The sequence below is a fragment of the Mobula birostris genome, chromosome 27, assembly GCF_030028105.1.
Source record: "Mobula birostris isolate sMobBir1 chromosome 27, sMobBir1.hap1, whole genome shotgun sequence".
Lineage (NCBI taxonomy): Eukaryota > Metazoa > Chordata > Chondrichthyes > Myliobatiformes > Myliobatidae > Mobula > Mobula birostris.
Window position 1 is genome coordinate 21,042,684 of NC_092396.1, and position 12,095 is coordinate 21,054,778.

The 12,095-nt window shown below is 39.9% G+C and overlaps 1 protein-coding gene across 1 annotated transcript in view; it reads left to right on the forward strand.

The window, feature by feature from the left end:
- The window catches only part of aldh4a1 (aldehyde dehydrogenase 4 family, member A1), a 33,021-nt gene extending 25,596 nt beyond the window's left edge, over positions 1–7,425 (forward strand). Inside the window, exons 12-15 of the mRNA XM_072245463.1 lie at positions 865–1,017; positions 1,507–1,628; positions 5,364–5,482; positions 6,022–7,425. Coding sequence (XP_072101564.1) covers positions 865–1,017; positions 1,507–1,628; positions 5,364–5,482; positions 6,022–6,134 — 507 coding nt within the window. The 3' untranslated portion in view covers positions 6,135–7,425. The remainder of the gene's footprint in view (positions 1–864; positions 1,018–1,506; positions 1,629–5,363; positions 5,483–6,021) is intronic.
- The last annotated feature ends 4,670 nt before the right edge of the window (positions 7,426–12,095 follow it).

Consider the following 12,095-nt stretch of genomic DNA (forward strand, 5'->3'; position numbering starts at 1 on the left):
GGAATTTCCTAGCAGGCCAGAATATATAAACAAAAAGAAGAGGAGAGGAATGGCAAGGAAAAATAGCCTCTCCTAATGCAAGTAGAAAGAAAGTGAGTTAGCTGAAGTTGAAGTCAACTTTTAGTCCTGCAAGCTACAATTTGCCCAAATGGAAGATAAGTTTTTGCTTGAGTTTTAAGCCTTGTTCAATACTGCAGGAGGCCACAGACAGGGATTGGGGTGGGAGTGGTACAGTGAATTGAAGTAGCAAGCAACATAAACTCAGTCACTCTGGCAGACTGAACACAAGAGTTCTGCAATGCATTCTCCTCATTGCATTTGCTTTCTCCAATGTAAACTGGTTTCCTCAAATGTAGAGAAAGGCCATATTGTGAAAACTGAGTTGGAGGAAATGCAAGTGAATTGCCTCCTTAGCTGGAAAGATTGTTTGGATCCCTGAAAAGTGGAATGAAAGAAGTGAAAGGACAGGCATCGTTTTCGTGCATTTGCACAGGAGAATGCCATACATCAGGAAGTTGGGACAGAGGAGCAAACTGGGGGTCATGAAGCGGTTATCCAATCAAAATGCAGAAAGGAGAGATGAGAAGAATCTGGTGGTGAAATTTTGTTGAAACGGGTGAAGATTGTGTAGGATGGTGGGTGAAAGGGAAGGACCATGAAAATTCTGTTCTTGCCCTGTCCAAGAAGAAGTGGGGTTCAGAAGTGCAGGAGGTGGATCATCAGGGCTCTGTTCAGGATGGTAGAGAGGAAACCATGGTTAAGGAAGCAGGAAGATATTTCAAAGCGACCTGTATGGGGGAAAAAATTTCAAACACTTTTGTGTTTCTGTTTAGTGTGTTTTAACAAGGTTTTATTTTCTTTCAGTCTTTTGCTCGAATAAAGAAGTGGATTAAACATGCACAATCCTCCCCAAATTTAACAATAATTGCAGGTGGAAAATGTGATGATGAAGTTGGTTATTTTGTGCAGCCATCAATTATAGAAACAAAGGATCCTCAAGACCCTATAATGAAAGAGGTAAGAAATTCATCTGCCAACGCATTTCTGCAAATGGGAGATATCTGACCTTTGAGTTTTTACTTAGAACTTATTAACATGAGTATGTTGATTTGAAGAGCCACTTTGTATTACGAAGAACCTATGTACTATATGTTAAAATATTTTTTGTATATAAGACTATTTGAAATTTACTCAAAATAATCAAACTTCTAATGTATTTCCATAAGTATCAGGAAATTTCTCATTTTTTTATTGAGCATATCAGTGGCTTTCTCTTTACTGTGACATGTGAATTGCTCTTAAAAGTACTAATTTCATTGCATGCAGTTCAGTGCTGCACAACAAAATTGGATTTTAGCTTTGAAAAATTGAATCTCTTTGGTTATGCAGGACTCTGGCTTGAATACTCATGCTCACAAGTTAAGACCTGGCCTTATGGTTTCAGCTGCTATTGTGGAATCATCAAGCACAACAGAACTGTGATCAAATTGCTCTATTTGCTTTCAGGAAATTTTTGGACCAATTGTAACTGTGTATGTTTATCCAGAAGACAAGTACCAGGAAGTTCTTCACTTGATTGATACAAGCACACCTTATGGCCTCACAGGTGCAGTCTTTGCACAAGATAAGTGAGTGTTTTTTTTTTAATCAATAGCCAAGTTCTGAAAGTATGATCAATGCCTTTTAAATTGCCCATGGATATATTCATGTTAGCTAGTTTATTTAAAAAATAACATTTGAAGTTATAGCAAATACTGCTTTTAATTAAAACTATTTTGAAATTCATCTGTCACAGCTGGAGCATTGTGCTTCTCAAAATTTTAAAGGGAGAGAGAAGCCCGTCATTTCTTCTTGGCTTCTTCTGACCAGAGGGGTGAGATTTGCAATTCAAGAATAATCAATTTCTCAAAACCAGAGCTTTCTCTTCCTGGTGTTGCTGATGCTTGCATGGGAGCTTAGTAATTTTAAATTTCATACTGCAGTGCATTATTGAGTTGGTTGTACTATCCTCCAGAGAGCCACAACCAAGTAGAATATAATTAGGAGATAACTAAGATGTGGAAAATCATGCATGTTGTAAGATTTATGAAGTCCTGGGGAAATGGGGAAAAATTATACAAGGGCAACTTTTAAAACATTACTAGACAACGGGGTGACCCGTTGGGGCACCCTTTGAGAGAAGGGTAGTGCAGTCTGATGTGACCAGAATGAACATTAAATTTTCCTGAATGCTATTGGTATCGCTTTGTTTGGAAACTGAAGTAGAAAACCTCAGTTTATTAAAGAAGAACGACGCGTAGCAAAGTAAATATAGCTCATCTTCGTTTAACGAAGGACACTTTTGATGGCATCATTTCTGGTTTATCTGCCACCCTTGTGCCTCTTGTCATTCTGGAGAGGTGCAGTCCTTTCATCCACCGTCTCTTCATCTCTTCTGCTGTTTGTTTTTTTGTCATTCTGGAGACGTGCAGCCCTTTCATCCCCCATCTCTTCATCTCTTCTGCTGTTTGTTGGTTGTCTCTGATCCTGGAGACGTGCATACCTCTCCTCCTCTGTCTCTTCTTCTCTCACCTTTTTTTGTCCTGACTCTTTGATCCTGGAGTCATGCGGCCCTGGCCTCATCCGATTCTTGTTCTCTCCCTCTCCTTGCTGCTTCCCGACAACGTTTGGCATCATCTCGTGACCATAATGTCCCCCTTCCCTTTCCACGCCGCATAATTAGGCTGACCTTTTTTTTTACCCTAATGCTGGATAGAAGAAACAAAGCAGTAACACCAAAGGATGCTGATTATTCTTGATGTGGTTGGTGCTCTCCTAAATGGACGTGATATAGTCACCACTGTCCTTTGACTGCAGCAAAGGGTTTTATGGGTGTCTCGAAGTACGTTATTACAATAAGATGTAATTATTTCTTATTGATGGGTCTCAGTTTGATTTGTCCCAATCCTGCACATGCTGATGGTGACTAGCAGAATGTGACCCCTGGAAATAGAGCTGTCCTGCCCTTTTGCTCTGGTAGGTGTCGCTGCTGAGGCTGGTCGTGCGCATGTGTCGGGCTGTTGCATCCCGATTTCCATGATGGCGGATCAGTTCTCGGGTGAATGCGAGCCAGTTGATTTTTGCGAAGGAGCAATTTTATACGAATATATAACCCTGAACTTTGCCTGCATTCTGTAAGTTAGTGCATTTAAAATCGATTTAGCCAAAAAAAGTGCCGCTGTAATGCACCGTTTGCGTTAATTGGAGATCACTAACAGACAGAGCATGAGAGTTTTAGTAGTGCAGTCAGCCCTCCTTATCCACGAGTTCCGCATGCACAAATTCAACCAACCATGAATCGAGAAAACCCGGAAGTGCAGTTCCAGCACTTGCTGTTCAAGCATGTACAGACTTTTTTTTCTTGTCATTATTCCCTAAACAATGCAGTATAACAACTATTTACATAGCATTTACATTGTATTAGGTATTATAAGTAATCTAGAGATGATTTAAAGTAACACACATCAAAGTTGCTGGTGAATGCAGCAGGCCAGGCAGCATCTCTAGGAAGAGGTACAGTTGACGTTTCGGGCCGAGAACCCTTGTCAGGACTAACTGAAAGAAGAGCTAGTAAGAGATTTGAGAGGCGGAGAGGGAGATCCAAAATGATAGGAGAAGATGGGGGGGGGGGGAGGGGAATGAAGCCAAGAGCTGGACAGGTGATTGGCAAAAGGGATATGAGAAGATCATAGGACAGGAGGCCCAGGGAGAAGGAAAAGGGGGAGGGGGGGGAAAAACCAGAGGATGGTCAAGGGGTATAGTCAGAGGGACAGAGGGAGAATTACCAGAAATATTTTCCCATTAGTAGCAGCTGTACCTTGAATTGCCTAACACCAAAACTCTGGAATTTCTTCCTCCAATCTCTCCTCACTTCCCTTAACCGCATTTCCTTTCTCTGTACACCTTTGATCTGTCAAGGACCAAACAATACCTGGTGCTCCAAAAGCAATTCATTGGTAAGTGCAATTCAGTGGGTCGGAGGTCTCTGACTTCTTTGCCCAGGCCTGCTGCCAGTGCTTCCGATGTGGCCTTCAATATATTGGCGAGACCCAACCCAGACTGGGAGATCGTTTTGCTGAACACCTACGCTCTGTCCGCCAGAGAAAGCAGGATCTCCCAGTGGCCACACATTTTAATTCCACATCCCATTCCTATTCTGATATGTCTATCCACGACCTCCTCTACTGTAAAGAAGAAGCCACAATCAGGTTGGAGGAACAACACCTTATATTCCGTCTGGGTAGCCTCCAACCTGATGGCATGAACATTGACTTCTCTAACTTCCGCTAATGCCCCACCTCCCCCTCGTACCCCATCCGTTATTTATTTATATACACACATTCTTTCTCAAGCCTGCTGCCTGCTCCAGTTGGCATGGTGGAGCTAGCTGAAAAGCTAGATCTGTTTCTTAGCAAAGTCCTCAGATTTATACAGCTGTGCTGCCAGTAATAGATGAATCCCATTAAATGAGTTGACAACCTGCATTAAGAAGTATTTTGTTCTTATTTTAATCAATAACTGTCTTTAAATTTAAATTAAAAAAAAAATTCTACTTAAGCAGTTTTTAAATAACTGGATTATGAAGGGCATTGAGAAACACCCGAGAAGACCTAAAAGACTGTGGTGGCAGACGGGGGCCTGAAAATCTTCCACTTGCAAATCACTTTGTGAAGTAACTGAGGCAATGGGATCTCTTGCATTGGTGGATCCATGTATCACCAGAGCATCATTGTGGAAGGGTTGTTGGCAAATTGGTCTACTTGATGCATTCCTAATTTTATTTAAAATTGTCTTCGAAAGTTCCTTCGCAGTAATTAGCTAAGTTAAAGGTGCGGTTTAAATAAATTTTTGCTAGATTGTTAATGATAATTAACTAGATTCTTTGAATGCTTCAGTTGTAAAGGCCGCAATTAATTCCCAATAAGTATGCACCAAAAGTTCAAACATCAGGAAATTGTATTTTAGAAGTAATGTTAAAATCGCTCTGATGTTGATAAGTAATGGCCGATTATCAAGACAGTATCAGGAGATCTCAGATTGAAGACTGCTGAAGCACATTTGTTGCTTTTAGTGATGATATACAGTAAACAATTTCTGATCCATTGTATCTTAATTCCCTTTCCAATGTAGTATTATTGTAGTCATGTAGAATAGAAGCATGTCCTCTAGGGGTGTAAGTACAGTGGTCCATCCTGATCCACTCTTCCCATTTACCTGTGTACGTTTCAATTTGTTCTTTAATGTTTGTTCTACACCTCCCCAAATTAAAATAACCACTTTCCCATCTTGTATTAATTGGAAGTTTGATTTCCATTTTGTTACAGAAGTATTATAGCTGAAGCATGCCAAGTTCTGCGATTTTCTGCTGGAAACTTCTATATCAATGACAAGTCGACTGGCTCAGTGGTTGCACAGCAGCCATTTGGAGGTGCACGCATCTCTGGTAAGTGAATTGAGTTCTGAACAATCCATGTGATGTTTTCTGTTAAAGCATCCTCAGGCCCATCTAGATAATTTAAATACCTGTCAATCTCACATTTATTTCCCACTGTGAATTTGTTACAATATTCACACTATTTTATATTTAAAATTATGTTAAACTTCTGTTCCTTATTGAGCGTTTGACATGAATCGTCTGTGTATCTGACTGTTGACACACTCACTCACTAGCATTATATAGTGTCTAAAGTTGAATTTGAGGTGATGGCTACATTCTGGAAACATTTTCCAAACTTGAACCATGTGTGCATGCAAGATCTTTCCTGTTGCCCATCTGATGTAATGTAAAATGTGCTACATACTTTCTTAAAATCAGTTAAATGGGGTCTACACATTGTTGTTCTTAAACCTTGCCGATATTAACTGCAAAACAGAAATTGAACTTTACTATTACAAAGTATGACTGTTTCCTCTCAAAGGGTGCTCAAACAGAATATTATCTACAGATGTAAAAAAAACAGTAATTGTTTCCCTTTTTTAAAGGAACTAATGACAAGGCTGGAGGACCCCACTACATTCTCCGTTGGACTTCACCACAGTCTGTAAAGGAGACACATGTTCCATTGACCGCATGGAGATACCCATATATGGGATAGATTTTTAAAAATTGTGTTGAGCTTCTCCATTAAACTTTTCTACAGCGTGATACCTACTGAAAATTCTTCTTAAAACACTTCAGCTGATAAATCACTGTCAGAGGTTTATTGGCAGCTGTGTATTTGGGAGGTACTCTTCCATCCATTGTAATACCTGAGTTCTGGGTGACAGAATTCTCAGGGCTGCTTCACAAAAGGTCAGAAATGATGGCAAGAGTAAAAGACTGGAAATCAACAGCTTTAATTGTAATGAAATTATCTTCATTACCTCAGTTTGATAGTTTATGTTCAAAGTATGTAATTAGCACCATTGATGCAGTAAGATTTTTATTACAAACACTTCCCTGGTGATACACATAAAAGTTGCTGGTGAATGCAGCAGGCCAGGCAGCATCACTAGGAAGAGGTACAGTTGACATTTTGGGCCGAGACCCTTCAGCAACTTTTATGTGTGTTGCTTGAAATTACAGCATATGCAGATTTCCTCGTGTTTGCGTTTTTAATCTTTCTTCTCTGGTGATGATGCAATGGTATGACTAATGTTTGTGTTTCATCTATATAATTCTCAAAAAAATCACTATCTTCCAAAATAAATGCTTAATAGTAAACCTGAACTTAAATTGCACTGAAGGAGACACAACACTTTTGCTGTGATATCCTGTGAATCGCCAGGAATGTTGACGTGGTTGTGTGAAATAGAGATACAGCTCTGGAAAAAAAGATGGCAAACTGCTGATTTTGGAACGTTGTTCATATTCTGCAGTGAATTGATTTAACCAGCATTTTCTTTTAGATTTGTGGTTTTGTGTGGTAATCGAAGCAGTCCATGGAATCACTGAGAAGAGCAATGTATGGAAATGATATTTGATTTGTCTTATCAAAAAAAAGTATTGATAACCTGATTGCAGTGGAGTTATTCTGTTACTAACTAGAGTCACATATTGATTCAGAATTTTAGTAATAAGGAAAATTTTCAACAATGAATATGAACTTTGTTCCATATGTGAAAATGCACTGGAGTTTCTAGCTAATCTGCTAATCAGTTGTTTTTACTGATGAATGGAATTAAGTGTGTGTTAATCTCCTTTGCTTGCCTTCTTGAGTCTGATGGTCAATCTCAAATCTTTTCTAAAAATGTGAATACAATTATTTCAATAAATAGCGCTCTATTCTGTGTGAAAGAGGTTTTAAAAGAAAATACTGTCATGTTTTATCACTGGTTGCCATGAGTTTGGGATAGAATAGTCATGATTTTTTTTCCAAAATTAAATTCTTGATAAATTAAAGCATACATAGGGTTGTTTCTGCATTTGATATCAGGGCTTAATATTTATGCAGCGTATGCATGTTTCAATCGTTAACTCTCAATTAAGATGGGGACCATAATTAAGGAAAATAATGGATTGCCACAGTGATGGATATAACATTCATCACTACAAATGAAGCTCTCTGACCACAAATACAGTGTACTATCCCTCTATTTCTTACATTTCACGCATGTCTGCTCTTACCCCATCCTCCCATTAGGCTACCAAGGATAGGGCTCCTCTTGTCCTCACCTACCACCCCACCAGTCTCCGCATCCAGCACATAATTCTCTGAAACTTCTGCCACCTCCAACTGGATCCCACCACCAAACACATCTTTCCCTCCCCACTCTCCCACTTCCTGCTTTCCACAGGAATTGCTCCCTACACAATTCTTTTGTCCATTTGTCCCTCCCCACTGATCTCCGTCCTAGCACTTATCCTTGCAAGCAGAACAAATGCTGCACCTGCCCCTACACCACCTCCCTCGCTACCATTCAGGGCCCCAAACAGTCCTTCCAAGTGAGGCAACACCTGTGAGTCTGTTGGGGTCATGTACTGTGTGTGGTGCTCCTGGTGTGGCCCCTTGTATATCGGTGAGATCTGATGTAGATTGGGAGACTGCTTCGCCGAGCATCTGCTCTCCAACCGCCAGAACAAGCGGGATCTCCCAGTGGCCACCCAGTTTAATTCCACTTCCCATTCCCATCCCAATATCTCCACCTATGGCCTCCTCCACCGTCAGGATAAGGCCACACTTAGGTTGGAGGAATAACACTTCATATTCTGCTTGGATAGCCTCCAACCTGATGGCATGAACATCAATTTCTCAAATCTCCAGTAATGCCTCCCCTCCCCTCCCCCCCAAACACACCACCATTTCCCATCCCCTTGTCCCTCTCTCATGTTACCTCCTTGCCTGCCCATCCCCCTCTCCCCCTCCTTTTTTTTCTTTCTTCATTGACCTTCTGTCTCTTTCACCAATCAACTCCCTAGCTCTTTGCTTCATCCCTCCCCTTCCAAGTTTCACCTATCACCTGGTGTTTCTCTCTCCCCTCCCCTCCGCCTTTCAAATCTCAGCTTTTTTTCTCCAGTCCTGCTGAAGAGTTTCGGCTGGAAACATCAACTGTACTTTTTATCCATAAATGCTGCCTGGCCTGCTGAGATCCTCCAGCTTTTTGTATATGTTGTTTGGATTTCCACCATCTACAGATTTCCTCTTGTTTATACTACCCCTCCTGGTACTGTACAGATCTCTCTACTACCTTTGATGTGATAGAACATGCTGTTCTCCAACACAGATCATGGTATATCTGCCTCATACGGCTTGTTTCTTTTTTGGAAACAAATTTATTCTTGACCTCTTCCTCGTCTGCATGTTGTATAATAACTGAAGAAAAAGATAGCAAAGGAAGTGGAAATTTTTTTGGATATCAGTGCCAGTGGGGTCCCTACATACTCCTTTTCTTTGTGTTTTATGTATCAAATACTTGGACTGAAACATAGAGGGCTTTGGAAGGTTGCAGAATATAAAACTGACCATGTAGTCAACAAGGTAGGGGAAAGCTATTGCCCTTAAGCAGATGAATCCAATATGGTCAGTTGTACAGAAAGTGAGAGAGAGGTACAAGTAGTGCTAGAAAGTTCGTGAACCCTGTAGAATTTTCTCTATTTATACGACCTAAAATGTGATCCGATCTTCACGCAAGACCTAAAACTAGATAAAGAGAACCCAATTAAATAACTAACACAAAAACATTATACATGTTCATTTATTTATGCAGAAAAATGATCCAATATTACTTGTATTTGTTGGAAAAAGTATGTGAACCTTTGCTTTCAGTAACTGGTGTGACCCCTTTGTACAGCAATAACTTCAGCCAAACATTTCCCGTTACTGTTGATCAGTCCTGCACATTGGCTTGGAGAAATTCTAGGCCATTCCTCCTTACAAAATTGCTTCAGCTCTAGGATGTTGGTGAGCTGCTTGCTTCAGGTCCTTCCACAAAATTTCTATAGGGTTAAGATCAGTACTTTGACTTGGCCATTCCAAAACCGAATTTTTCTTCTTTTTAAACCATTCCATTGTTGATTTACTCTAGTCTTTCAGATCATTGTTGCATTATCCAACTTCTATTAAGCTTCATTTGACAGTCTGCTACCCTGACAATTTCCTGTAAGATGTCTTGATACAATTTTGAATTCATTCTTTTCTCAAACTGTTCAGGCCCTGAAGCAGCAAAGCCTGATGCTTCCACCATGTTTAACAGTTGGGATGAGGTTTTGGTTTTGGTGTTGGTGTGCAGTGCCCATTTTCCTCCAAGCATAGCAATGTGCATTTCTGCCAAAATGTTCAACTTTTATCTTGTCTGTCCGTAGAATAATGTCCCAGAAGTGTTGTAGAACATCCAGGTGGTCCTTTGCAAGCTTGAGATGTGCAGCAATTTTTTTTGTTTTTGGAGAGCAGTGGTGGCCTGTCATGAGCACCATTCTTGTTCAGGATTTTTTCTTATAGTGGACATATGAACAGAGACTTTAGCAAGTGATAGAGATTTCTGTAGGTCTTTTGCTTTTAACCTCGGATATATTTTTTTTACCTCCTTCTTCAGCATTGCATGTTGTGCTCTTGGTGTGATCTTTGCAGGGTGCCCACTCCTAGGGAGAGTAGCAACAGTACTGAGTTTCCCCCATTTGTAGATAATTTCCCTTACTGTGGACTGATGAACACTTAGATCTTTAGAAATGCTTTTGTAGCCTTTTCCAGCTTAATGCATCTCTGCAATTCTTCTAAGGTCCTCTGAAAGTTGTTTTGATTGAGGCATGATGTACATAAACAGATCTTTCTTGAGAAGAGCAGGCTCTGACAGTAACCTGACTTTGTCATTTTTATAGGGCAAGGCACCTCTGCAACTCACACCACCAATCTCATTGATTGGAACATCTGACTCCAAATAGCTTTTGAAAAAGTGTTACCCCAGAGCTTCACATACTTTTTCCAACAAATTAATGTATTATTGGATCATTTTTCTCAATAATATAAATCAAGTATAATGTGTTTTTGTGTTATTTATTTAATTGGGTTCTCTATCTAGTTTTGGGACTTCAGTGAAAATCCAATCACATTTTAGGTCATAGTTATGCAGAAATGGAGAAAATTCTGTAGGGTTCACAAACTTTCTAGCACCACTGGTATTCTGTCTGGAGAGAGACAAGAGGATGTTTGAATATACAATAATTGGCAAACTATAAGAATATTATATGAAAAAGAGGGACTTTGGAATGTACTTCCACAACAGAACGGGTAGAAACATTTGGAAAGCTTCATCATGGGGGGAGGGAGGTGGAGTACAGAAAGCATGCTGGTGTTGTTTATTGTACTTAGTAAGCCAATGTCTGTCTCTTTTAGAAAGCTATCACTGTTCCTGAGATGAAGGGAGCACTTGAAGGTATTGTCAGTACTGGGAAATTACAGCCAAGGGGAAAGATTTGATTGTCTTAACATAGAGTCCCTTAATCTATGCCTTGCATTATTTTATAAAAATATTCAGTAAATCAGGGTGACCTATTTCCCCTTAGCTAAAGGGTTAAATACCAAGATATGATTGTAGGTTTGGAGGGAAGATAAAGAACAGAAACCACCTGATTAAAAAGTGCTTGAAGAGTTTTGATGTGCATGGAGTAAATTGAATAGCTCTTTATTGATCATGTCCAGCAAGGGTACCGCACATCACTGGATGAGGTGAGGGGCAATTTTGGGATGGGGGTGTTGAGAACAGGCTTGTTCATTAATTGAGCAATCCTCTTAGTGGTGGACCCTCAATAAGCAAACAAGGAACTAAAATGATTAATTTGGTTTCATCATGCTTGTTTTGTGTACATAAGAACTTGCTCCATCGATCCTACTCTGCCACTCAAGATTATAATTTTCTAGCTCAAACATTGATTGCCACCACATTTGCTAATTTATTGAAGAATCAATATATTGACTAAAACCAATGACTGAGCCTTAGCAGCCTTTAGGACTGAGAAAAGGATTCACCCACCTTCTAAGTTTAAAAAAAATCCCTTCATCCTAATCTTGAATAGTTCCTCTTATTTAAGGACTAACAGCTATTTTCAAACAGTTTAAACATGAACATCCTTCCCATATGTATCTCACCTAATCCTCTAATAATTTATACTTTTTTATTTTTACTGTACATAAAATATATTCAGTAATAGAAATGTATAATTTAAAATTTAGTGGAGCCCTTTGAAGTTATTTTGGAGTCCAAGACTATTCTGTAAGTAGCAAGCATGCAGTACATGCTTTATGATCAACTCATCATGGTGCGCATACATTGTGGTTCAGTCTCAGTCCTGCTCACCTGACCTGCACCATCTAGCAGTCAAATATCCATTTTATCCACCAAGAGAGTTTTTCTTCGTCATCCTAGTAGTGGTGTACATTCCACCTCAGGCACTGAGCAATGTAATCAGCAAACATAAAACTGTGCACTTTGATGCCTTTCCTATCATTGCAGGAGATTTCAAATAGGCCAGCTTGAAGAAGTCTCTGACCACCAACATATCACCTGTGGAGCTGGAGGAGCCAACACACTTAACTGCTGTTAGACCACCATCAAGAACACACCGTGCCATCCCATGTTCACAC